We start from the raw sequence: 27,436 nt of genomic DNA, 5'->3' as shown, positions 1-27,436 counted from the left end.
CAGCTGCTTCTAACTTGGTTTTCTAACTAGGAAACAGGGATAACAGCGGGAGGGAATATAAGACAGAACTCGGAATCCAGTTCTTTATTGGGTTTCACTGCCTACTCCCAAAACATACCTGTGGCAACACCAACAACAACACATGTAACCAGATGGTTACAAGTAAAGTAGAAGGGGAAATCAGAAAACAAGATGTGATACTAGCTCCAATTTACAGAGGACTTACTAGATGTGAGGTGCCTCATTAAATTATTAGACACCATCCAAGCCTCTCAGCAACACCACCTACTAGGGGGAGGGGACTGGCAGGACCCAAGGAAGAGGTGGTCGCCCCAGCAGGGCTATCAGCATAGCTCCAAGCTTCTGGGCAACCAGTGGGAAATGGGAAACATGCCAGGCCCAGGCCATAGGAAGAGGAAAACTCCCTTAGCACTTGGAGGGATTGGCCACTCTGTCTTTTATGCAGGGAAGTGGAGTGTAACATTGCCTTGCAAGGAGACAAGGCCCCAGATGGTGGAAGGCATCTTTGGGGGTCTTACCTGACCCCCAAACATTAACCCCAGCAGAGTAAGGGAAGAAAAGGTGTTGGGATGGAGTTCAGCGTTAACCTGTTTCAACACCCAAGTCCCGCCCAGACCTGCTAAATCCAGCTCTGGGGTCGGGCCCGGAGGATAGACACTGCCAAACACCCTGGTATTGGGGCTTTCCCAACAGGAACAAGCCCAGAAGCCATCCGGCTAACTTCCCTTTTGTTAAAAAGATAGAGATAAAAGCCCAAAGTGGCTACATAACTTGCCCAAGGTCTCTTGGTGAATTCATAGAACAGAGCTTAAATCTACAACTTCTCCTTAAAATTACACGAATTCCATGCCAAGGCATTAGTAGTGGTTGTGGAAGAGAAGGGGCCTTTGAAGTGCAAGAAGCGTGCCCTTGGTTATTACAGGGATTGTGAAGCTGGCACATAGGTAAAATGCCAAACTCACACTGGCCTAATCAATAAAAGGGTGTTACCCGTTATCACAACAGTCCAGGCTCAGGGCGCTGTGCAATTCCAGTGTCATTTCTTCTCTCATGGTCAAGGATGGCTGCCAACAGCTCCCAGGGTGAGAGGGTCTTCTCCCACGACCTCTGAACCACAGTCTGGGCTTTGGGCCAGTGGGGCCCTGTGGAACCAGTTACTGTGGCCAAGTGAATGCCAAATGCTGATTGGCTTAGGACTCAGTTGGGATGAGATTAAGCTGATTGGCTTAGACTAGTCAGAACCCACCCCAGGAGCAGAGGCCATCCAAACTCTAAGGTCGGAGGGGTAGGAAAGAGAAGCACCACGTCAACCACAGGTAAAATGGAGCTGTGCCCTCTCATTCCTCTCAGGTCTGGTGAAATCTATGTGTAATGGCATATTTTCATGGTTTGTACCTAAAGTGAAGGTGCCCCAGGCTATCACAGTGTAACTGATGATCATTGGTATTGGACAGGGCAACTGAGACCAATACCAAACTGCTTCTGATAACCACCCCTTGCATCCCCGAGGATGTGCGGAGAGGGAAAAAAACAGGGCATTTTATATGTGATCCCCAAAGCTGCCACTTGGGCTCCCTGCTCCAGCCTGACTTCTGTGGAGCTGGCTGCTTCTCCAGGAGCTTCCGTTGTCTGGTTAGGCAGGCCTGAACAACTCAGAACCAAACCGGGCGAAACGCCTACGCTGCAGCTTCCCTGAGCCCAAACCTGAGAGCTGGATCTCACCACCTTCCCACCTGCAAGAAGAGGGCAAAGATTCCTGAAGGCAGCGGGAGTATGAGAACCAGCAGGAAGCCTCTGTCCCCAGGCCCACCCTCCCCTTCAGGCCAAGACAGAACCCCCAAGGATCCACAGTTCTCTGGAAGAAGAGAGAGAGCATTTGCAAAGACAGAGTGAGCCCTACAGTCTGCCAAACAAAACAGGAAAGAGGCCACACATTCTCAGCAGTCCTGGGGGCAATGTAGTACATGTCCGAACTCCTCGAAGGAACTTTGCCCCTAAAGCAGGTAACTTAAGCAAGATTTCAACTCTTTCAGGGGAGGAGGAATGTGGACAGTAGAGTTGGGGGTGGGTGAGGAAAAGTGGGGAGGGAGGAATGCCTTGCTCCTGACCCACATTTGAAGGAGCAACAGAGGGAGCTAGGGACAGATCATGGGCTCCCCCTGAGGCCTCTATGTGCGAATGCATGCATTCATTCATTCACAAAGCGCTGCACCCCTGTTTTGCATATGGCAGTGTGCTAGGTGCTGGGGATACAACACTGAAGCTGGCAGATGAGGCGCCTGTTCTTATGGAGTGGGGGATTCTCACCAGAGAGGGGAGAGCATGAAACACATTTGAACTCAGACCAAAGGAGTTTAGGGGCACAGTGCAGACCCATTCTCCATAGGTGCTGAGCTCCCTACTGCTGCCTGCAAACCAGGGTGCTGGGAAGGGCCTGCTGCCAGCCCAGGCTCCCGAGATCAAGCTGCAGAGTCACAGAATGATAAAACTGAAAAAGACTCTGGAGAGACACCTAAATCCCATTTGTTCATTTGATAGATAAGAAAACTGGGGACCGGAAAGAGGAAAAGACAATCTCCATATGAAACTAATAAGCTCACTGGTGCTTATTGACAATCTCTCTGCATCTGATGGTCTGGCAGGAGCCCCACCAGGTGAGGAGTTTCCCCACCCAATCCCCATGCCCCAGGGCACCCGGGGTCTCCTCCCAAAACTGGAGCACACTTCTGCCACTTAACTCTTCCCTCGCTCTACCAACGGGCCTTGGGGGCCATGGGTCCTTCATGTGCGGCTCAAGTCTTAAGGCCCGAAGAGCAGGTTGTGGGGGCCCCAGAGACAAGCAACCCCCAAGGAGGAGACATGGCTGCTGAAGGCATCAGCTTGGGCTGGCACAAGAAATCTATTTTCCATGTGTCTGGGGCCAGGCCGAAGCTTCCTGGGGTAATTTTAACCAGTATCCACTCTAGAACAATACCAAAAAAGGTAAGTTACTTACCACCCCAGACAGACACATACCTAACCAGTGCCCTTTCATGAATTATGGAGCCTTAATACATTCACAGCTAAAGCTGCTTTAAGCATTGAAGTTAGACCAGCCAAGTATTTCTATACTGGCTGTTGGCCCTCTTATTGAAATTAACTCTAACACGCCAGCTATTCTTACCCTCGGAAAATAGCCGGAGCCCCTCAGCTGTCCTTGGGGAGGGCAAGTATTTTTAGATCTAAGAGCAGCTGATTTAGGATTTGTTGCAGGGGCTAGGAGGGCAGGGGAAGGATTGAATTGCAAGGGGCTGATGGGTGGGTGGGAATTAGTATCTAGGGGGCAAAGAGCCACGAGAAGCTTCAGAGCCAATTCATCAGCACTGCCTTTTTGATGAGCCAAGTGTCTTGATATAAGCCAGCGGTTCTCCAGACCAGCTGCAGGAAACACTGCAGTAGAAGTGCGAGCCTCAGCCCCCAACTCGAACCTACTGACTCTGAATCATTCTGTGAGGGCCCAGCAATCTGGGTTGTAACAAGGCCTCAGGGTGATGCTGGTGCTATCTGAAGTTTGAGAACCACTGATATCAGCAAACCACCTAACCAGATCCCCTTGTGGGTAAGGCTGGATGAAAGAATGATTTGTGTTGATGCTTCTCAACTCCAGTGTTTGTGCAAAACCAGAGATTCCCCAGCCCCCCCAAAATTCATTCCCATGTGAAAATTTCAGGGGCTCGCTGGCCCAGGTAGAAGCCCCTGCCCTTTGGCAACCTGGAGGCTCTTCTCTGGTGTGAGGCTGACCTGCAGAGAAGCTGAGTTGAAAGAGACCTTATTCCACCCAGAGCAGGAATCTGCTCCACAATATTCTTGTGGCTCAGCCTTAGCTGGACCCTCCCAGAGATGGGGAGTTCGCTGCTTCTGAAGAGACTGTTAGCAACAGTCCTGACCTTAACCAGGGGAGAGTTAACAGTCACTCCTACATGGGCCAATGCCGACCAAGCTCCAACAGCATGGCCGAGGTAAGGCTTATAAACCCAAATAAAGCACTTCATAAAGTGCTTTAAAGGAAGTGTGTGACCGTCCTAAATGGCAGAAATTAAGTACAGTAATTTTTAATACCCTATTTCAGTGTTGGAGAACTCTGAGTGATGGAAAATCCTCCTTTATATTGATCTGAAATCTACCTCCCTAGAACCTCCTACCCCCACCCTGGTTTGGGCTGCGGAGCCACAAGGAGCAAACCCAAGGTCTTGCTTTAGAAAGACAGCGTTTACTTTTCATTGGCCTTGGGGAGTATAAGGGTGCACGGCAGACAGTCTCCAGCTGCCTGCAGACTCTGGGCCTGGGCGGTTCAGAAGATGCAGGTGCAGCCCACAGCAATGGTCTCCATGACCGCGCGCTGGCGGCAGGGCCCAGTGCGCGGTGGCAGCGGGCAGAGGCGGCGGCGCACAGGCACCTGGCTGAACACCGGCACGCTCACCATGCTGCGGTCCTCCTGCATGGTGAAGGGGTTCACGCAGCCCAGACACAGGCACCGAGCCTCTGGCAGGTCGGCGGGGATGCGGCTGGGGTCGTGGTTGATGCTGCAGGAAGGAGAGAACAGGACTCAGGGAGCAGATTGGAGCCCACACACCATGCCCCTGCTTTTCCTAACCCAGGTTTTCCTTCCCACAGCAAGACCGTGCTATGCCATAGGGAGGGCAGAAAGCAAGTCCGTGTTCCAGGTGAGAAAAAGAATCTTGGAAGGCAAGTCAGGTCTCCCAAGGTTATCCAGGTTCAAGGGCACCAGTCAGTCACCCAGTTTTCTTCTTTCATTCAGCAAGATCCCTATCCTAATACTACATGGTGCTATGGGGTCACAAGGAAGCTAAGGCCCCTCTTATCTCCCTCTCCCCTCCCCCTTGTTTGTAGTCTTGAGAAATTTAATCCACAGGAAGTAACATAGGACATTTATGCCTAATTCCCACTGCCAAAGGAGTCAGGAGGCCTGGGGTCTATTCTGACTTAGTTTCTATTCATGCAACAAATATTTTTCACACACCCATCATGTGAGTGAGTCTGTCCTTGACATTGGGTGTTCACTGGTGGTCAACACAGAGGAGTTCCCTCCTACAGATGGGAGTATAGGGACTTGATTTGTGACCTTGTCTTCACTGTGCCTCAGTTTCCTCAGCTGCTAAATGTGGGCAATGAACTTGACCTGTGGACCTGCAGTGTCAGGATCACCTGGGAACTTGTTAGAAATGCCTGTTGGACTTTACACCATCACAGAAAGTTCTACTGAACATGTTATTCTGGAGTCTCAGGACATCAGTTGCGTAGCCTGGGTTTGTGAGTGAGGATCCTTCAGGGTTAGCCTGTGTCTTCATTATTCATTCAACACATACACAGGTGGCCCCTTCCATGTGCCAGGTGCTGGGCTGGGATGTGGGGCTGCATGCAAACCAAGGTAAGACCCTTCCCTGTCATCTAGAGGCAGCAGGTCATGATTCCCAAACCCAGCTGTGCCTCCTAATCATGGGGTTATGTATAAAGTCCCACTTTCTGGGCCTCAGCCCTGGAGGTTTTAACTAGATGAGGATCCGTAGATAACTCAGTGCAGGCACTCGGAAAGTCCAGGTCCAGGTCCAGCATGAGTTTGATACAGACACAGTCAACTCAAGACCACCTGGAAGTGCAGTGACTGAGATGTGCATACAAGACACTCCAAGCTGGAGAATGCAACATTCGAGCAAGGCCTTATATCACTTCAGGGGGAAATGGAGAACAATAACAGCAGTGCTCTGCATGGATGTCTCTTTGCAGAGAGACTAAGCAACTTGCCCAAATCCACACAGCAAGCAAGAAGCAGAGCCAGAATTCCACCCCAAGCACTCAGGCCTCTGCCTCCAAGGTCTTAACTCTTAATAATGACAGGGCCCCTGTACAAGGTGTTTCCCCCTCCCCCCGCAGCCCTCCACATGCAACCCAGCTTGCTCAGGCTGGCCTACCTATAGCCCCATGGTGACAGGCTTCTCTTGTTGGACAGCCACAGCTGCAGGTTGACCTCACACTTCCTCCTCACTGGCTCGGAGCTGTTCCTCAGCTGGGCCACCATCTCCCCAAGGTTTCTCTCGTACTCCTCCATACGGGCGTATGGCTTCACCCGTGATACCAGGTCCAGTGGCACCTGATGAGGCCCAGGGGCCATGGGCCCAGGCCGCCCTTGACCCTTCCTCTTGCTTTTGGGGTTCCTGGGCTGACCCAGCCCCAGAAAGATGGAAATGGTGAGAAGAAACAGCTGAGGAGGAAGGTGACAGGTCAAAGGTGAGAAAGCCAGGACCCCTTGTAGGCCAAGACTCAGCACCCAGAGAGGGGAGAGGGAAGAAGAAAGGCCTTATGGGAGAGTGCCCTGCCCTGGTCCCACCAGCCCGCTGCACACACGTACCAGCACTTTCATGCACCACACTCGTTGTTCAGTCCTGTCTGGTACACCTTTGAACACTCTCCCCACCCATTTGAATTGATGAAAAAGTTTTTAAGGGCCAAGGATGGATCTTTTCTAAGTGCTATTATTTGTAAAGAAAGTCTTTTTTCCACCCCTGAAATAAAAATCTCCCCACCCATCACTTCTCTATCAGCACCACTATCCTCACTTCCTTGAATAGCTCAGCAGCCTCCTACCTGGTCTCCCCAAACCCCCCTGTCTCCTTCCAAGCCGTTCTCCACACCAGGGCTAAGAGCAGCTGTTTGAAATGCCAATCTACTCAAGTCACCTTCCTGGGCCCATGCTTCCTCTCACACCTGTGCTTCAGCCTCTGGTCTTTTCTCAGTTCCTTCCTCTCACCGTGCTCCTGCCTGCCACAAGGACTTGGAAGAGGCCACGACCTGCAGAGTCCTGCCTCTCCTCACTTTCTAAGTGCCTCTCAGCCCTCCAGGATCACTTGCTAAGGGGTCCCTTGGAGGGCCTTCTTGCACCCTTAAGGCCTCATGCCTTTCCTCATAAGACTACCGTCTTACATCTGTATATGTGACTCTCTTTATGTCTGTCCCCTGCTAAGCACAGACTCCATGAGAGCAGGCATGGGGTCAGCTTCTACATCGTCTTATCCTTCATGTCCAAGTGGATGCCTGGCTGTCACCAACCCTGCCTTCTGTAGCTTAGAGTCTGGGAGAAAGAACAGATGCTGAACATGAAAACAAACACCTAAATCTCACTAGAGACGAGAGTGATGGTGGGACTATGCATTGCAGGTTAGAGAAGAACAAGGCCACCCACGTAACCAGGTGGCAGCGTAGGGGCCCTGCAAAGCCTTTCTGAGGTGCGGGCATGTCAGGCGAAGTTTAGAGGATGAGAAGGAGGCAGATGGGAAAGAGTGTGAGAGATTTGAGTTGGGTAAGAGCTTTGCTGAAAGGAAACAGTGAGGCTGAAGTAGAGTATGCAGGGGGAGGGGCATGAGATGAAGCTGGGGAGATGGGCAGGTAGAGCCAAAAATCTCTGTTGGACTCCCTGACACCTGTGCTCTCCTCCTGCAGCCCCTAAACCTCTGCCTGCCCACCCCTCATCTTCCCCTCACCCACTTGTGTCCACCCCCCACCTGGTGCTATCCACTTCTGCCCCCAGAGCCGGGAGTGTCAGAAAGGCCTCTGGCTCACTCCAGAGAGGACCCAGACTTCTCAGGAACCAGGGGGAGAAGGGCCTGGACTCGGGTGGGGCCAGGGCTGGCCAGATGGGAGGGACCTCTGGGGGCGATTTCATCTCTTCCCAGAGTCTAGCCATGCTCCTACCTGCCCTGTGTCCCTCACCCCATGGTTTGCATGGCCCGTGCCTGCCTTATCCAGGCCACCCAGCAAGTCTTGACCCTTGGTAACAAGTTCCAGCGAAGTCCTTCTTGGCAGAGCCATTTCCTGGAGCAAAATCCATGACAGAGATTCAAGACTCTAAAAGTCTTCCTTTTTGGTCCTAGATTCTGGTGCAGAAAACTGTCTCCCTAACAATAGACTTTCTCATCTCATCTGAGTTTCTCACCTGACGTTCTTACACTCCAGTTCTCCATTCAGAGAAACCCAGAATGGAATCGAAGTCCCCCTTCCCTCATGTTGCAGATGGGAACCAGAGGCACTGAAGGACTTGCCCAAGGTCACACAGCCTGGCTCTCAGGACCCACGGACTCTTTGGAAAAACCCCGATAACTGAGTTTGCCAGGATCTCCCCAGATGCCTTTGGCCTGAAAGGGCTTCAGTGTGGACAGGCCGAGCCCCATTCAGAGGCCTGAGCTACTGGCCATGGCTGCAGTCTGTGAGACCAGTCTGTTTCTCTCTAGTCCTGCGGGAGAGGACAAGGGGAGAACTCTGCAGGTTCCAAGCCAAACAGAGGCAGACATTAATCAATAGGAAAGAAGTACTGAAACACTCAGGCCCTGAAGAGAGGGGGGGGGTGGGGGGAGAAGCGCCACGTACCAGGTTGTACAGCCAGTCCATCCTGACGAGCCAGGCGGTCAGCCTGCAGCTGCCGCCTGCCTGGAACCCCAGATTCCTCCACCAAGAGAATGGCAGCGACAGGATGAGCGAAGCAATTATAGCTCATCAGGGGGCTGCTGGGGGTGGGTGGGCTTGTCCTCGCTGGGAGCCTCAGGCCCCCAGCTGGTTGGGCCTGGCGCAGTGGCAGGCGGTGAGGGGCGTGGGGGCAGGCCAGGAACCCGCAGAGGTGCCCAGGGGCTGTTGACTGAGGGACAATGCCCTGTGTGTCTGGTGGGGCTCTGGCGGGTGGCACCTCTGCCTGTGGCCTGCGGCCGGCCGACCGGCCAGCACCCGCAGGGCCGGCTAAGACAATCAGCTTCGTTTGCTTTGGGGATGGCAAGGGGGTGAGGGCAGAGGAGGGATGGGCTGTCCACTGGTCAGGAGAGCAAATGTGCTCAGAGCATGCTGGCCAGGAGCAGGACACAGGCCCCTGCTCCCAAAGCAGCAGACTCGGGCGCTCTGGCCTCAGCCGGTCTCAGGTGAGCTCCACAGCCCTTGACCAGAGTGCCACTTCCTTAGTTCACAAGTGGGGAAACTGAGGCTAGCCGAAGCAGAAAGGGACTTGTCCTGGATTACACAGTGAGTTACAGATGCCAGAGCTGGGGTCCCTCCCTCCCTTACACAGATGCTGTGCAGGGCTCTATCCACCAGCCCACATTGTTTTTCTTGGGATATTTTCTGTGCAGTTCTGGGCTGCTGGGAATGCGTTTCTGAATCTGTGCTCTCACACGGCCAAGTCTCAGACACCTGAGGATGGCGTGGCCGGTTGTTCTGGCCTTCCTGCTGTCACATTCCCCCTTGTACAGAGAAGGTCTCTACTCCAGGGACTGTCTGTGACTTTGATTCTCTCTCAGCCTCAGTTTCCCTCTCTGTAAAATGGGTTTTGTGCCCAGGAATCAACAGTGGCCTAGCCACTGAAATCGTCCGAGGCTAAGTTTCCATGTCTCTAGAATGGGAATCATCAAGGCACTTACCATTTGGGGCTGTTATAATGACTCAAAGAGATAACCCATGTTAAACAGCTGGCACAGTGCCTGGCATGTAGTAACTGCTCAATAAACACTTAACAGTGTATTATGGAAGATTATTATAACATAATTTTACAATTGTTTTTTATAAACATCAGCTGTCTGATTAGCCTTGGTACTAGCACGGTTCCCACCACTCTGCTAAGGGAACTTCTACCCCGTCGGGCCACCCTCCTGGCTGAGAGAGCTCTGGGTTTCACAGACTCTGGGGACAGTTTCATGAGCTCAGGTGATCCCGAGGTCTACATGTCCTGCGATCACATGCTGAACTGACCAGGCCAGCGGGACACTGGTCGAGGTCTCTCACTCGAGTGAACAGCACAACCAATGGTGAGCAAGTGAGTCTACCCAGGGAGGCGGAGGAGGGGATGGAAGGCAGTGTGAAGAGGGCAGGGGAGGGACACTGTGAACATACAGCCAGGACTGCAGCATCTTGTTGAGGGGCCACTCTTAGCCGTTTACAGGAATCAGCCGAAGGGAAGAACATGGGGTACGAGGCCCTCCTGAGTGTCACAAGATTAATCTGTCCAGGGCAGGTTTCCACAGCATAGCCGAGAAGCTGGCTGGGGCTTGAGCTCATCGAGAGATACCACCATATTTGGTCAAATACTAGACAGGGCTCCATTCTATCGCTGGAAACTCCAGAGGGAGGGGGACTCTGAAAATACCTCCTCAGGCAGCAAGGGCCCCCACTCCCACCCCCGGCTGGCCCAGCCCCACCGCCACTGTCCTCTGAACCAGTGCAACAGCCAGAGAGACTGAGCAAAGGATGAAGGCCGCCTGGCCGTGTCCCGTGCATCCCCTCTGCTGCCGAGGGCAGTGGGGTCTGACAGGCTGGCAGCAGGGCGACCCCTCCAGACCTCTGCAGAAAGGCAGGAAAATTCAAGAAGGAGATGGGGGTGCAGGGTGTGCCTCTGCTACTCAGGACCCCCGAAGCCACCACACTGTCCTCGTCATTTCTGTCTCCCAGGCAGGGGTGATGATCAGCATCCTCAGCTTCCAGCCTCGGCGTGTGTGAATGCAGGTGCCACAGTCCCGGCCCGGAGTTCTGACGTAGCCATCCTGCGAGCTGCACTTCAGGATAACAGCAAGTCGGCTAGCAGTCTGCTAGCCGCAGGGACTGTCACCGCCCTCCTACTCACTCCTCCACCCCACCCCCATTTTACCTCAAGGCAACCAAGGCCCAGGGCAGGGCAAGCCCTCCCCCCATGCCTACAGCACATTAGTACCAGGGGTGAGTGAGGTTGGATAGAGCACAGCACAGCCTCCTAACCCTTACTGCTCCTCCTGAAACTTCATACACACAGCTCTGGGCCTGGCTGGGCCTCTGTGCTGGTCTAGAGGGGGCGTAGAAGCAGGGTCAGTCCCTCTGGGGATCCCAGAGCCCTCCCAGTGGAGAGGGAGGTCTGCGGGGTACTCAGGCAGTCACCGAAGGGAGTGACCATCATGGGGTTTCCCATTCCTGGCCAGCTCAAGGCCAGGAAAGAAGCCCCTTCCTCCATCCTTGGTTTCTAGAAACTACTGGAGGGTCACCTGCCTTCGGGCATATCCTGAGTGAATTCTGGCAGACCCCAGAGGGACCCACCCCCGCAGGTCAGAGCCAGGCCGAAGAGGGAGGCATAGTGACTTGGACTTCAGCGGCTTCTGCCCCACAGCAGAGTCGGGGTCCTTAAGTCTTTACACATGGAAGGTGGTCAGTACATGTGAATGAGGGAAAGGTCAGACGGGCTGGATGGAGAGTAAGGGGCAGAAGGCGTGGCACTCCGAGCCAGCGGAGTCCCCGCTGCAGGAGCAGTGCTGCACTCACCGCCAGGTGGCACCACCAGCCATCCCAGAGGAACCCTGCAAACCCTGATGGCCCCTCTGCACCAGCCACCTATTCTCTGGAATGGGCTGAGGGCTGCAAACCAGGACCCTGGGAGAGCGGGTTCCGGTCCTGTGCCGGCCCGTGGCTACCCCACTGGGGCAGCTATCCCAGTGACCCTACTGTCAATGAGGACCAGTGCCCAGGACACCCTCCTCCTCAGGGCAGGAATGGCACAGCTGAATGCCCTCAGGAGTCGGGGCAGCAGGGTGAGGGATAGTGTGGGGGCTCTCTCTGCTGGTGGGTGAGTCCCTTCACCTGGAGCACCTCCAATGTGCTGGGCCCTATGCACGTGACCCCTGGACACCTTAATTTCCAAAAAGAACAGCTAGTAATAATAGTATCTACTCACTGACTGGCACACTTTGTGCTAAATCTTTGTGTGCATTGTTTCATTAAACCCTCCCAGCCACATTTTATGTTCTAATTTTTCTATACTAGTAGTAAAATCAGGTCCTAGTTAGGTCTTAATTATCCTGAATGTAGAATGGGGTAACTGAGGCTCAGGGAGCCAATGTCATAGAGGCTTCAAAGCAAGCTGTCTGGTTCGTGCACAGAGGAGCAATGCAACCAGGACAGGAGGGGGATGTCCAGCCGGTCATGTGGTCACTTGGGGTGCCAATGCTTGCTTCAGCCTGACCCTGACATCCACAGACCATCTAGACCCTGCACGTTGGGGAAGGCCCTGAGCGTATGCCTGAACAAGTCCTCCGGAGGATCTGAGAACTCCAGGGTGTGGGCATGGCACCCAGTAACGTCCCTGACACAGAGGAGGCCCTTGGTATTTCACACGTTGAATCAAACCAGCAGTCTGTCCTGCAGGGTGATACTCCTGGGGTGGAATGTGGGGGGCCAGAGCAGCTGGGCCCCAGATGAGCAGGTGCAGCCCACGGGCTGGTCCAGACCCCAGAGGGTGACAGACTGGAGTTTTAATCCTGCTTCTACCAGGTCACATCTGTGTGACCTCGGGAAAGTTACTTGACTTCTCTGAACCTTAGTTGCTACAGCACAGTGGAGATAAAAATAATTTGGCTCTCAATAGATTGTTGTAAGGATGGAATAAAATACTATGTGTAAAGCACTTAGCAGAGTGCCTGACAAAAGTGAGCACTTCGTGAACGGCGGCTTTAGTGATCGCTGTCATTGTTAAAACAGGTTTAACTTGGACCTTCAAGGATATTTCTGGAGTGTTCCTAGGTAGGAAGGGCATTGTCAGGTAGGGACCAGGACAGAACCAGCAGAAGAATGCAGAGGCCCTTGTGCCCAGTGGGTCTGCCCTGGAACACCGGCCGGGCCAGGAGGACCACAGGATTCAGTCTAAAGACCAGTCCAAGTGGACCCAGTAAGGGGCTGGGGAGGCTGGAGGAGACTGGCTGGCGCCTTTGCTGCCAGATGGACAGGGGCTGTGGCCAGGAGGGCACATCCTCCGCAGGAGGTCTTGGCTCTCCTGCCATGCTGCCCACCCCACCCTCCACCCTCCTGGTAAGGCTCCTTCTCCCAGGCCCATATTTGCACAAATGCCTGCCTCACTGCTCACTCCAGAGCCCGAGCCAAGAGGCACTATTTTAAGCTCCCTGGACGGAATGCTGTTGGTGGGATCAGACCCAACAAGCTCCCACTTCTCAAAAAAGGGAAAAGCCGCAGGGAATAGGCAGCCCCTGAGATATACAGAGGGGCTGCCACATCCGCAAGACCCTCTGCCCAGGCCAAGTGCCAGTGCCTCCTCCCTCACAGGGGACAGACAAGGAAGTGTGTGTCGGGGTAGGTGGCCAAGAAGTGGGCTTGTGCTCTGGGACTGGGTGGCCAAGGCCTCCCTTCAGCCCAGCATCCAGCCTTGAAAACACTGGGTTTGTTTCTGGGCTTCATACTGACATTGCATTGCACCTCATTTCTTGTTAGCACTTGCCACCCACAGAACCTCAGAGCTGGGCATTGTCTTGTATAGCTCCTACCGGTAGGAGGAGTAGGGACCACTTCCAAAGTGCCTCTGCTGGGCGCCTCCAGCCTCGGCAGGCCATTTCTCTCTGAGAACGCACATCCCACGTTTTAAAGCTGTAGCTGTTGAAGACGATCATTGTCATTATAAACGTCTCCTCTCATTATGCTAAAGTTCACTTCCCCCCACCCCTGCTCCATGCTGCACTGGGAGACCCCATGGGGTGGTGGGAGATTGCAAACTTCAGAAAGGGTGACTGTATGCTTGCCCCTTCTTACGTAACCATGCCCACTCATTCTAACCTCAGTGAGCCACAGTTTCCCCACAGGGTTGTTAAAATGAATGTGTCATGACAATTGTGATTTACCTGACACACAACTAGTGCTTCATGGTTGGCAAGTAGGGGCTGTTTTTATTGTCATTTGGTTGATTTTGTGTGTCCCTGTTTATTGTATGGGGTTTTGTGGGTTTATTTGCTATTTTTGTTTTTGATTGGAAAGACACAGTATAGGCGCAGATTTAAAGCACAAACTTTGAATGCAACAGGTGGGTGGCCTTGGGTGAATGGCCTGACCTCTCTGAGCCCACATGTCCCACTCAGAAGGAAGGGGGATGTCACCAGACAAGTGCCTGTCACAGAGTGGTGCCCAATGGATGGCCTGGCTATTGTTGACCTGTGCATGTTGTTTTTAGCCCTGCCCAATCGGGTCACACAAAACAATTCTAGTTATCTCTGTTCTAGACCTTTCTAACTTCCCAATTCCAATAATAGAACGGATCGCCCCCGGGAAGGACAAACTCCCCATCAGCCAAGGTGTTCCAGCAGAAGCCAGAAGACCAGCTGGGAGTGTTGTGAGGGAGAGTCAAGAAAGGGGTTGGGCTTGTTGAGCTTTAATAAATAGTTCCCTTGCAGCTCAGAGAGGTGTAAGTGTTATGTCCAAGGCCTCCAACCCCTATCCACTCCCATGAAGGGGCTGTCCTGCCTGCTTTGACTTGCCCAGACCTGGGGCAGGAAGGAGCCCAAGAAGGCCTGTGAGGGACATGGAATAAACAGCCTGTCCCCAGGGCAGACGGAGGCGCCGGGGCCCCTCGCTCCCCCGGCATATCCTCCCCTCATTCCCAGGGGATGTTTATACTCAGGTCGGAGTTTACAGGACGTCTGGACTTACAAGATCCAGAGTTCTGGCTTTTCCCCCGGAGCTGTCGGCCCCTCCTTTTGCAGGGTGGATCTGTATCTATTTCAGGTGGGAAGCGCCATCTTCAGAAGCAAGAAGTGGGTACGGCATGAGAAATGGTCTCTTCAGACCCCCAGAATGTAGACCCTGGTGGAAGAGGAAGCCTGGGCTGTGGAGGATGGGAGAAGAAGGGGGTTGGTGTCTTCTGGTTGTCGTAGGCAAGGAGACCGGCACGGGGAGAGGGGACTTCCTTTGCAGCTTGGAAGTCCTGCTCCCCAGAACAAAGCTAAAAATGGATGGTACTCACCAAAGTCTGCCTTACATATTGGCTTCTGTTACTGCCTCAGGCAGTGCTGGTTTTATTGCACTCGTTTTGGTATATATCTGTGTGAGTGAGAATTTGTGGATGGTGTCTTGGTGTGTTTTCTCAATTTTTTTGTTTGTTTTGAAGAGTCAGACTGAAGCTTCTCGCAGGCAGTCAGCATGACCTATTGACACATACCCCTCTCAGAGCCTGCTCTGGGGACCTGTGACCATGGCAGTTCTCGCTGAAGAGGCAAAGAAACCCTGAGAGCTACTCACTACCCACCACCCAGAGGACAGGCAGTAACTCCGAGACACATCATGTCTCACTTCAGCAAGGAGCCTTGATGGCCATTGCCAAGGTCTCCACCCCTAACCTGCCTCCCACACAGAAAACAGCCTCAAAAATGTGCAGGTTCTTGGGCCTCCAGTGCCTCCCAGCCCTGGCTCCACACAGAGGCTGCTCTCTGTGGCCTGAAACTGTTGAGAGGTGATCTTGAGAACCTGCCCAGGTTGGGGTTTAAGTACGTTGCCTAGGGAATTCTGGAAGTTGCAAGATATGGGCAATGAGGACCCTTGAGAGTTCTTGAGGAGGGTTCATTCACTTCATTGGACAAATGCATATTGAGCATCTACTATGGGCACACAGCAGTGAACGGCTAAAAAGTTTCTGAGCCGATGCTCTTAGAGAGGATGGCAGGCATTACGATATTGATATTTTAGGACCAGCCACGGTAGAGAGACTCTTACTGGGCACCCTCCTCGCAGTCCTCCTGACCTGCTGCATCCTTGGGAACTGCCAGATCTCCTGCAAAGCCCTGACCTCAGCCGCTGGGCCACGTGGAGGACGGCACAATGTTTCCAGAAGGTGAAATCTTGCCAAATTTCCACTGGAAAGTCAGTTCTCATAAATATTGTATTTGTGAGGAAAGAGAAAGAAATGGCTCCTCTGGAATCTGGCCGTTTCCAAAGGCTGGTTCCCAGGAAAGAAGCATCTGTAGTTGTTCTAATGTTAGAAGACATTTTCAAGGTTTCTGGCCCTGGGAGACAGAGATGGTCCAGCCAGGGACCCAGGCAGATGTGGCCGATCATTGCCCCTGAGGTAGGAGTGATACCCTTGGTAGGTGTACAGCACTCTACAGTTTACAAAGCACTTTTATATCTGTGCCCTTACTTACGCCTTGTATCAACCCCATGAAAATATAAAGATTTTTACGAAAGAGGAAATCGAGGCCCAGGGATGGGAAATAACCTGCCTGTCTTCAGATAGCATGGGGAAAGGGGCAGAGCTTAGGATCCTGAGGCCACTTCTGACCAGCACCCTCCGTAACCTTTGCCCCAGCTTAGGAATGAGCCTTGGAGCTAGGCAGCCGTTGCTGGGGAGCCCCTGCCTGTCATTAAGCGGTGTACGCAGAGTGCCCAAGGCCATCCAAATGGTTGCTCACACGGCCTAGCTGTGTTCTATGGACAAACCTACATCAGAGGGAGAAGTGTCTGGTGAGAGGGCTTGGTGCCAGGGGGATGTGTTTTCTCAGTCCGTTCCAGAGAAAATTCAAGGGTTGGGATGACCCCAATCTTCCTCTCTCCAGTGCTGTGTTCCTGGAAATGCTGGGGCAGTTTGGCCCTTCCGTCTAGTGATCACATAGCTATGTCTGTCATTTTTGTCTCCACGTTGGGATTCCCTTGCATTCTGTCCCATTATCCCAACCACCAAGCTAGCTCTGACTTCCTCATTCCAGATTCACTTCCAAATCTTCTCATTTTTTTAGACCATTTATTAGTCTCAGGCTCAATGAGACCTTCCTGGTCACTCTGCTGGATTCTCAATAATACTCCTATTCAGTGCTCCCAAGTCTCTCAGTCTCTACTCGTTTTAAATGTCCACCTCCTTGCGTCTTCCACCTGCTGATGACTAATTTGCTCTTTAAAAATACCCAGAATAAGCTGCTCCCTGTCTTATGACAGGAGTATCTGTTGAGAGGAGCCAGGTTTTGCTGCAGTAACAAACAGCCCCCAGTTTTCAGTGACTTTGCCCAGGGAAGGTGTCTTTTTTACAAGTATATGCTCTGTTCATCAGAATCACTCGGGGGCACAGAATCACAATCACAATGGAAGCTTTATCACAATGTTAGCTTCCACAAAGGATCAGAGGCATATAGGCAACCGAGGTCAAGAATAGGTTCTGGAACCTCTGTTCCAACTAATTTCCTTTGGACAAGTTCTTTCATCTTTTTAACTGTCAGTTTCTTATCTGTACAATGAGGATGATGAGAAAGTACCTACCTTGCAGATTTGCTACAAGGTTAACTGAGAGGATGGGTGTGAGCCCTCAGCAGAGTCTGGTTTGTAGAAAGAACTCAATAAATGTCAGCTATGATGACATTAACACAACATTAAAAAGTGGACTTAACTTGGCAGTGGCTGCCATTTCCAGACGGCACAACTCTGGTTCTTGGCCCTGTTCCTCATGTTGACCAGTTTGAATTCCTCCGAAGATTTAAAGCGTTATTTTTCCCTGCAAGTCATTTGCACATTGTTTTTCATGTATTTTATCTCATGAGAGAAGCCTTTAGGGGTTCAGAGCCAGGGGAGGCAAAGGTACATCTATGTGTCTTGCCAACCTCAAGTTCTTCTGTGGAGTCTGGAGGAGGGAGGTCACATTTGGAGAAGAATCCTTGCCTGAGACAGATTCAATGGCAGAAAGACACAGAATCAAACTGCAAACTGTCCGAGTTTGAAGGGACTTTTAGGACAAGCAAGTCTCATCATCTCTTCTCTTTTCTAGATGGGGAGACTGGCTCAGTACCTTACAGAATTTATAAGGATTTATTTTTAAAAATCTAGTCCAGAGAGGGAAAGAGATGATGTCACATAGCAGTTTGGGGTCAGCTTTGGAGTCAGAGCTCACTTCTTTTAATCCCAGTCTTGGGGCTTTCTACACACCCCACAAGGGGACAACATTATTCACCATTGGGACAGGGTGGGGTGGGGACAGGGGTAGGAGGTATCTCCTTGGAATTACGGCTTGTCTTTGTTTCACAGGGTTGTATTCCAGCAGAGATGTAAAGTTAAGAACTTTATAAACATTACCTTATTAAGGCTTCTTGGACACCCGAAGTTGCAGATCCTCTGGGTCATGGGACATGCACTGAGCACCCAGTGAACAAACAGAGGGTAGTGTTACATTTTTCATTTCATTTAGAAAACCTGGCTTCTAATTATAGAATTTGTTTAACAGTCCTGGGTGGTTTATAAAGGCCTGAAGTCAGCCTGCCATCCTGAGGGCTGGCTGAGGAGTGTCAGATGGGAAGACGTGGTCGGGTGGGGACAGGGTGGCAGGGAGGGGGTCTCAGCAGCAGCAGGGAGTGATGGACAAGCAAAACTTAAGCCAAGGCCTCAAGGGGACTTTAAAGTAACTTTCCCTAATCCCACCAAACAGGTTGCTCATAGCTGGAGATTGTCTCCGAGGACTCCCCTCTGTTACCCCCACCCTCTCATACATAGGCAGTGAGCACGAGCCTGTTCCATGGTAAGCAGGTGAAGCAGCGATCACGTTACCCTTGGGCTTCCTGTCATGACTCGGAGGCCCCTGCATTAGCACAACCCCTCCCCCCCCGGGGGAAAGGGGCTGGGGGCTGCCTCCATCTCCATGATTACTTAAACAAATTTAAGTAACTTACTTTTTAAAATAATTCCTTATAAAGTCTGTAAAGTACTATTACACTGATATGTTATATTCCCTTAACACAAAAATTAGAAATTAGAAAAGACAGGAAAAAATAGGAGTCCCTAATGTTACATGTAATTATAATATATCGCTGAAGTCCCCATAGTTAAGCTCATTATCTAAGGATGCAAGGGACTTATCTAAGGGGACTCTGGGGTGGGGAAGGCGATCATGATGAAGCTGAAAGGCTCCCCTACTCATGCAGCCCAAGTTGGGTTCCAGGGATCTTGCCAACCTGCCCCCAAGCCAAGACCCTGAAGGTCCAGCCCACCTACCACGCAGCCACAGCCCACTCCGCACGTTGGGCTCCAATGCAGGCTCAGCCCAGGCCATTCCCTCCCTCTCAAGAAAACCTCCCCAGGTCCCATGTCTCCCCAGTGTCCCAGCACATTCATTGCTGAGTCAGAACGTGAGCTCTTGCACGCGCACACACACACACACACACGCACGCACAGCCCTCTATGTCCCTCGGGCAAGCCGGCTCTATGCTTTCCTGAAGCCAGGCCTCTGGTTTCCAAAACGGGGTATCTCTCCAGGCTCAGGAAAAATATTGGGGACTTCTGTTTTTACTTCTACCTTTTCTGATTTCTATTTTTTTTATCTATATATTGCCTCTGCCCTACCCTGTGCTACTCCCAGGCTCTCGCCCCCCTGTTCTTCCTCCCCCAGGGCTGCCCAAGGAGGCTAAGAGGTCTCTCCTCCACTGCTGGGAGAGGCCACTTTGGTTACGACCTCTGTAGGGGGACAGGGGACAATGCATCTCAGGATCACAAATGCACATGACCTGTGGTCCAATGACTGCTCTTCTAGGCCTTCATCCAAAAAAGGCGTCCCCCTGTAGAGAGGACACAGGCACTGGGACCGGCTCTGCAGCATCGTTCATGACAGGACGGGATTAGAAATCCTGCACAGGCTCATCCATACGGTCACACAGGACAGGTGGCATCCACCCACTGGGACACGGCCCTCTCTATGAAGACAGGCTGCGGTATCTGAGAGGCGTCATGGAGGAAATGAAGTTCAGAAAGGTGTGAACAATAGGCTTCTATATGTAAAAAAGTTGCAGGGAGTGTATTCGTGCCTGTGTGTGGGAGGACGTGCTAGCACGAGCCTCGGCTTCCTCGGGAAATAGACACAAAAATTGGTAACAAGATTTCCTCTGGAAAGAGGAAATTAAAACCACAGTGAGATACCACTTCACACCAGTCAGAATAGTCATCATAAACAAAGCAACAAACAACAAATGTTGGAGAGGGTGTGAGGAAAAGGGGACCCTAGTTCACTGTTGGTGGGATTGCAGACTGGTACAACCACTATGGAAAACAGTATGGAATTTTCTAAGAAAGCTAAAAATGAATATGCCTTTTAACCCGGCAATTCCACTGCTAGGATTATGTTGTAAGAACCCTAAAACACAAATCCAAAAGAACCTATGCACCCCAATGTTCATAGCAGCACAATTTACAATAGCCAAGAGCTGGAAGCAACCTAGGTGCCCATCAGTAAATGAATGGATCAAAACACTATGGTACATTTACATGATGGAATTCTATGCAGCAGAAAGAAAGAAGGAGCTCCTACCCTTTGCAACATCATGGATGGAACTGGAAAGCATTATGCTGAGTGAAATAAGCATTGAAAGACAAATACCATATGATCTCACCTTTAACAGGAAGCTAAACAACAAAACAAACAAGCAAGCAAAATATAACCAAAGACACTGAAATAGAGAACAGGCTGACAGGGACCAGAAGGGAGAAGGGAGGGAATTTCAGGGGAAAAGGGGAAGGGTTTAAGGAATAAGTATAAAGGACATATGGACAAAAACTAACAGAGGTGGAAATGGGAGGGGTGGGGAGCACTGGAGGGGTGAGCTGGGATAGGAGTAAAAGACAGAAAACTGTACTTGAACAATAATTAAATTTTTAAAAAATGGAGGAAAAAAGAAATGTACATTTGAAACTGTGTAATCTTATTAACCACTATTGCCTCAATATATTTAATTTAAAAATAAAATAATAATTTTTAAAAATGACAAAAATATACTAAAAAAAGATTTCCTCTGGGAGGGGAGGTGGGTAGCTAGGGGGGGTGGGCTAGGGAAGAAACTTACTGTTCATAGGACACCAGTTACATACCTTTTTGATGGGAACAATAGGCAAGTGTTATCTAGTCTAATAATAAATACTATTTTTAAATTTAAAAAAATACCTGTCACTGTATGATGAGGAGCATTTCATCCCTCCCTCTCCCTCTTCTCTGGGGGGGGGCACAGGAGCCCTTAACTTCGTGAGTCAGCAGAGTCACCTAGAAGTGAGTCAGGTCTCTCACCCCATCGAGGCAGGAGCAGCCGCATCCAGCATGCGTGACTGTTGTCTCCATCCTGTCCTTAGTAACAAGTTGTCCGACCCCACTTTGGTACAAATGAAAAAGCTGGGGCCCGGACTGGGGTACCCCACTATCCACTGTCTCCAAGTAAGTAGTGGCTGGCGATTGGTCATGGTTCAGAGAAGACAATCATCTTTTTAAAAAATCTCAATGTATCAAGAAAACATAAAGAAACAAATTTGGGTGGGTGAGCCGGTGGAGAAAATGCATGCTGTTAGCTCCTAGCATGCAGCACTCGGGCCTAGAGCGAGGCAATGACGGTGAGCACCGGATGGCGGGGCTTCCTGCCAGTGGGTTTTGGTGAGCTGTGGTTGTTGCCCTGTCTGTTGAGGGAAGGCCAGGCCTCTGGCTCCCAGCCCCTGGTTTCTGAGACAGGGCTGTTTCTACTCCCCCAAGTTCATCTGCTCAGAGCTGTGAATTGTTGCCAGCTGCAAAATGACCTGGAGTAGGGTGATGGGTAGACGGTTTCGGCTTCAGGAGGGTGGTTTGGTGGCTTGGCAGAGCGTCCTTCTGACCTACTCCTAGAATGCCTTCGTGGCTACAGAGTCTAATAAGTTGAAAACATTTCCCAGGCCTCCCAGGGTTCCCAATAGAGGTCGGATCCCTGCTTCTTCATTGTAGCTGACATCAAGCACCAGCATGTGGGTTTTTCCAGAGCAGTGTTCCATTACTCATGTATGGGCTGAACTGTCTTTCCCCCAGATTCATATGTTAAAGTTCTAACCTCCAACACATTAGAATTTGACCTTATTTGGAAATATGGCTATTGCAGACATGATTAGTTAACATGAGGTCATATTGAAGTAGGGTGGCCCTTCATCCAATATGACTGATGTTCTTATAAAAGGGGGGAATTTGGAGACAGACACACACAGGGAGAACACCATGTGAACATAAAGCCAGACAGCAAGCTGCTGCATCTACAAGCCAAGGAACACCGAAGACTGCCAGCAAACCACCAGGAGCTACTAGTGAGGCCTGGAACAGATTCCCCTCATAGCCCTCAGAAGGAACCAGCCCTGCCACACCTTGACCTTGGACTCATAGCTTCCAGAACTGGCAAACAGTACAGGGCTGGTGTTTAAGTCGTGGAGCTGTGGCACCTTGGAGCGGCAGCCCTAGGAAGCTAAAATAGCCACTGCTGGCCTGGTGGGCGTCAGAGGGCAGTTGTGGCAGACGTGAGTGGCTTCCTGACCCCTTGCACGCCGCATGACACGTGTTCTCTAAGTCAACAGCCCAGTGGCCCTTTCTGACTCCAGCCCTTCCAACAGCAGCAGAGGCAGCAGCCGCCCTAGTGTGGCAGCTCAGTGGGGTGGTCGGCCTAGTCCCACCCAGGGCCCTGCTGGGGGCCTTTCCAGCCTTTCCAATGATTGTGTCAGCACCTACTCCCTGTCGTAAATCCCTATCTGCTTAAAATAACAGGAGTGCTTTCCTACACTGAACCTTGTCAAACATTTAGCACTGCGTTAAATTTTCGGTTCTATACAGTTGGCATACATAAATTCTAACACAAAGTAAGCTGTCCAGGACTGTTATATGCCCTTTTCAATGTGATAATCACCTTTTTTTTCTGACAGTGAAAAAAACAAATGCTCAATATGAGTTAGGAAAAAATCAAATACAGAAAACAATAATGGCATAAGCTAGAACTACCCAAATGCCCACACTCTTTCAAATATGTAACTGCATTTCCACACACGTGTGCAATCACAGGCACACACACGTGTCCCTGGGGTGTTCCTCTGCATGTTCAGAGTGCCATTAGTGAGGCCCCACTGGCCCCAAGAGTTTACCTGCTCAAGGGCCCCGTGCTGGTGGCAGCAGGAGGTCAGGCCTGCCGTGCAGCCACCCTCCCCAGGGCTCTGACCGCCTTCCTCTTACGCACTCAGGGCTCTTGGTGGGGGGCAGGGGTAGTGTCCAGTCCCATCTGGTGCCCAAGTGCTGCATTGATGCGCTGACCATGGTAGGCATGAATGTCTGAGCAGAAGCTGGTTTGGGAGAGTCACACCCCAGGTTGTGGGTTAAGTCCACAACCCCCAAAGCAGCCACAGAGGCAGAAGCTAAAATTCTCTCTCGACCAGCGCAGAGCTCCAAGCCACCCACCCAGGGCCCCTTAATACAAGCTGTCCCGTCCTCATCAGTATTCGAATGCCAGGGAGTCACAGAGATTGGGACTGTGCACACTGTTGTGCCCTCCCAGACCGCCATTCTCCCCAGCGACCCCGTGTTTCCCAGAAATACTTGCTTCGGGCACTCCACAGTGGCCGTCTGTCCTGGCCTGTCTGTAGACGAGGGTCTGACAAACTCAGCCTCCAGCGGGGCACCTGGCTGCATCCACCCCTATATCCTCACGCAGATACATCTTTTCTTTTAATTACGGCAGAAGGCACATGGCATAAAATTGACTATTTTAATCATTTTAAGCGTACACTTAAGTGGCATTGAGTACATGGCAGTGTTGTGCAACCATCATCACTGTCCATTCCCAGGACTTTTTCACCGTCCCCAAAAAGGAACTTTACTCCCGTTAGACAGTGACTCCCCATGTCCCTCTCCCTAGCTCCTGGCAACTGCCATTCTCCTTTCTGCCTTTACGATTTTGTTATTCTAGATACCTCATATAAGTGGAATTGTACAGTACTTAAGTGTCTAGGAGGTTCTTCTTCTTTTATTATTATTATTGCCATCCTAATGGGTTTGAAGTGGCTTCTCACTGAAATTTTGCAGACACATCATTCTACTTAAATGGGGTTATACCATATATATTCTTCTGTACCATGATTTTAAACTCATTAATATGTTGTAGACAGCTTTCTGCAGAATGATGTTTTTGAGAAATTGCTTTGATTACAATTATAAGCTTTTTTTTTGCTACTTGACTATTACTTCTCAGAATCAAGTTAAATCAGTGAAACAAAAGTCTTATGCTTATCAAAGAAAACACAGGGAGCTTAATTTCTAACTCGGGTCCGATGGCCCTTTCCAATGCACAGTTGTCTCCCACCCACCGGTCACCTCTGAGCTTCGAGAAGTTCAGGTTGGGGGTAGGGACAGATTGGGGGTGGGAACAGGAGATGTGAGATAAAGTTCGTAGGATCCCAGAACTAGAAGGGACTTGCAAATTGTCCTTCGGCCTCTGCTTGCATTCCTCCAGGAACAGAGGGCTCACAACCTCATCAAGCTCTTTAGCCCATTTCCTCCTTCAGTAGCTCCATTGACTGTAATTACAAAGTCCTTTTATTAGTAGTAGTGCTAATTATTATATTATTATTTTATCCTTGCCCAAGAACATTTTTTCATTGCTTTTAGAAAGAACAGAAAGGAGAGAGGAAGGGAGAGAAAGAAACATTAATGAGAGAGAGAGAAGCACCTACTGGTTGCCTCCCATATGTGCCCACACGGGAGATCAGTGCCCGGACTGGGGACTGTGCATGTCCAGGCCGAGGATCACATGCACCTGCACCCAGATGGGGCATCAAACCTGCAATCCAGCTATGTGCCCTGACCAGGAATTGAACCCTCAGCCCTTCAGCTACGGGATGACACTCCAAGCAACTGAGCCACACTGGCCAGGGCTTTCATTATTTTTAAGAGTTACAATTTCATTTGATTTAATTGGGGCAACTGGTTAACAACATTATGTAACTTCCAAGTGCACAGTCCTGTGACACAACGTGTGTATATTGTTCTGTGTGCTCGCCACCCTCGAAGCCCTCCTTACGCGACTCCAAACTCCATCTTCTTAAAGGTTCCAACTGTTCCAACTCAGCCTCCTCCTTGATCACCTGTACAACGAGGCATCCCTCCCGGCCCCACTTGTGCCCTGTTCCTCAGCCCCCTCACCCTCTTGGCTGGGGTTTCCCTTGCCCTTGACTGCACACACGCTCTGAAGACACAGAACTCACCAAATATCCTCTCACACCCAGCTCGGAATGAGAGCCCTCCCTTCACCTCCCAAGAGGTCTTTTGCCCGCAAACGCTAAGAGTATCAATGACCTGTTTCCTCTGGGCGTGGAGGGATTTCAAGGCTCCTTACCACAGTCTGGAAGCAAAAGCCACTTCACACAGTGATTAATAAACCATAACTCCCAGTAGGGACTATGGGAGGAAATAGAAATGGCTTCAAGATTTCTGAGACAGATTTATGGAGACTGAGTCACAGATGGCTGCCCTCAGTTAGCCTTTTGGGACATTTTAGTGCCAGGATACCTCCTCTCCTAGCATGTCCTAGGGACCTGTCTCTGGGTCACCTCAGTTCCTTGCCCTGACCTCTGATAATGAACTTTCTGATAACTGAGCCCCTTGGTGCTTAGCCAGGCACAGAATTTGGGTACTGAAATGGCTCCCAACACAACTTAAACTGATAGTTTTCTGGTTTTCTTTTCCATCTCAATGAAAATCCCTGATACTTACACAGTAGCAGAGCAACCAGAAGCACAAATTGAGTTGCACAGTCCCCAGAGCGCTCTTTCTGTGAGGTTGATGGTTCCCCAGGCTAGCTTCCTCTTTGCCCCGGAATCTCATGGCGATGCTGGGAGTGTTCAGCTGGACCTCCGCGTGTGGGCGGGGAGTCGGTTCACAGGCCTTTCCTGCCCCTCATCTTATAGCCCAGGTGGCGTTGTGAATGGAATTCGTCTTCTCTGTTCAGGAACAAAGGGCATGACACGAATGGCCAGCCTGTCGTGTGTCAGCTCCAGCGTCAGAACACAATAGTATCTCATGCTCTCGGAGCACTGACTCTGGAGCAGACCCCAGGCTAACCCCTTCCTAAGCACGGTCTCACTTCATCTCCACAGCAATCCTACAGGTGGATGCTATTTCTCACTCCATTGTACAGAAGACAGTGAGGTTCACAGACATGAAGTAACTTTCCCAAGGCCCCCTACCCCCACGCTCCCCCCACCCGACCCTGCTGGCAGTAGCAGAGCCCCAGCCTAACCCATCCCCAGGGCTGGGCGGGGCCACGGGCAGGAAGAGGTGCCCCACCTGTGCCTCAGGCAACGCTGCAAGGCGGGCCTTATTATCCCATTTCACAGGGGAGGAAGGTGAAGCTCAGAGCAGCAGGGAAGTGACTGTGCCAGACCTCAGAGCCAGCAAGCAGCAGAGCTGTAACAAGCACACAGGCCTCCCATAGCCAGAGAATTATTTCCTCCAAGCGAAAGAAGAGGAGGTGAATTGGGATTCTTGTAAGGGTGGGGTCTGTGTCAAGTGGAGCATGCTGCACCCCTTGGGGTCAGCCACCAGCCCCACACAGGATGGCACAAGCCGGGTGCTGGAGGAACCCTGGCCCCAAGGGAGGAGCAGGAGGGGCAGCCAGGAGTCGAGGGACAGTGAACCAAATGGGGCAGCAGCTCTGCACCCAGGACACTGCTGGCCACTGGGAGGAGCCCTTCTCCAGCCTCTGAGTTCCAACACTGGTGGCTGCCCTTCAGCCAACCCTGTCTTTCTGGCCACTCTGCACTGGCACTGTGGGAGGTCTGGGGACACAGACCCTGAGTGGGGAGTCGCACTTCCCTGGAAGAGCTAGACAGTGAGCAAGGAAACCAGCAGACATGTAAAATGAGTACATGTGGGGCAGTCACAGGGGGCAACAAACAAGGGCAGTGGCCGGGAATTACAGAGCAGCCAGACCCAGCCTCACCCAGAGGTGACTGTTGAGCTGAGACCAGAAGCAGGAGGAGCCAGCACTGGAAAGCTCTGGGGAAAGGGCCCTTTTGGTAGAGAGAACCTCGAATGCAAAGGCCCTGAGGCATGGAAATGCTGAGTGCCCTTCGAGGCCAGTGGTGCTGAGGCACGAGAAAGGAGGGGTGTGTAAGGGGTTGCACACAGTGCCAGCAGGCACCCCGGGTTTGAGCTCCTGTCCTGAGACGCGGACAAGCTTGTCCCTCCTCAGTCTCCTTTGCCCAATGATGGGGCTGGCCTTCCAGGGTCCTCGCTTTCTGGAGAGAGGATTTGCTTCCTCATGGCCCCCTGTTGCTTACCATCACAGCCAGCCCCCAGACCCCAGGAGCCAGGACTGGTGTCTTCCTGACTAGAGGTTCCCAGAAAAATCTCAGAGCTTCTGCTCCAGACCCGGGACACAGGGGCCCGAGAAGAGGAAGGAAATTCTCACACACAGCTTGCTCCCAGGGATTTGCTCATGTTCCCAGGCTGACAACTGGCAACCCTCAGAACTCCATCCCCCATCCCTTCCTCCTCCTCCTCCTCCTCCTCTCCCTGCCTCCCTCTCCCCCAGCCCCCCTTCTTGGGCTTAATGACTTCCACATGGGCCTCTGGCAGCTGGAGCCAAGCCTCCCAGCATTGTCTGAAATCTCCAAATTTAGAAGAAATATGAAAATTGTCAACCACTCCTTCCTTAGGGGGTAAAAGCAACATTCAGCACCGGGGGCAGGTCAAGGCGAGGCGGTCACGTGGCAGGCGCCTGGGCCAATGGGGGGCCCCCGGGAGAACTCAGCACCCGCCTCACCCCAACACCAGGCTTGCTTCTTCAGCTCATATAAAGTAAAAGGCGGAGGG

At 51.5% G+C, this 27,436-nt stretch overlaps 1 protein-coding gene and 1 long non-coding RNA gene across 3 annotated transcripts; both read right to left on the bottom strand.

Moving 5' to 3' along the window:
- Positions 1-4,299: 4,299 nt before the first annotated feature.
- IL17B (interleukin 17B) lies at positions 4,300-8,460 on the bottom strand. The gene is made up of 3 exons (XM_037045002.1): positions 8,440-8,460; positions 5,991-6,280; positions 4,300-4,583 (listed from the first exon to the last, which is right to left on the bottom strand). The coding sequence occupies exons 1-3, from the start codon at positions 8,458-8,460 to the stop codon at positions 4,352-4,354; spliced, it is 543 nt and encodes a 180-aa protein (XP_036900897.1). The 3' UTR covers positions 4,300-4,351.
- Positions 8,461-9,926: 1,466 nt separating this feature from the next.
- LOC118986171 (uncharacterized) lies at positions 9,927-27,040 on the bottom strand. Of its 2 annotated transcripts, none has more exons than XR_005066319.1 (5): positions 26,902-27,040; positions 25,334-25,560; positions 17,896-17,934; positions 13,344-13,449; positions 9,927-10,601 (listed from the first exon to the last, which is right to left on the bottom strand). It is a non-coding gene; the product is annotated as an uncharacterized LOC118986171 (long non-coding RNA). The 2 variants fall into 2 exon arrangements; XR_005066320.1 differs by having other exon boundaries at positions 9,927-10,596.
- Positions 27,041-27,436: the final 396 nt, after the last annotated feature.

Source organism: Sturnira hondurensis, unplaced genomic scaffold, assembly GCF_014824575.4.
Source record: "Sturnira hondurensis isolate 20B ecotype Veracruz unplaced genomic scaffold, ASM1482457v3 Scaffold0004152, whole genome shotgun sequence".
NCBI lineage: Eukaryota > Metazoa > Chordata > Mammalia > Chiroptera > Phyllostomidae > Sturnira > Sturnira hondurensis.
This window is presented reverse-complemented; position numbering and strand designations above follow the sequence as displayed.

Excerpts from the sequence above, each read along its gene's own strand:
- IL17B (XM_037045002.1), bottom strand. The coding sequence starts at position 8,460 with ATGGACTGGCTGTACAACCTG. Across the intron at positions 6,281-8,439 it reads TGGACTGGCTGTACAACCTG|CTGTTTCTTCTCACCATTTC; the intron begins GTACGTGGCGCT and ends CTTCCTCCTCAG. Across the intron at positions 4,584-5,990 it reads CTGTCACCATGGGGCTATAG|CATCAACCACGACCCCAGCC; the intron begins GTAGGCCAGCCT and ends TCCTTCCTGCAG.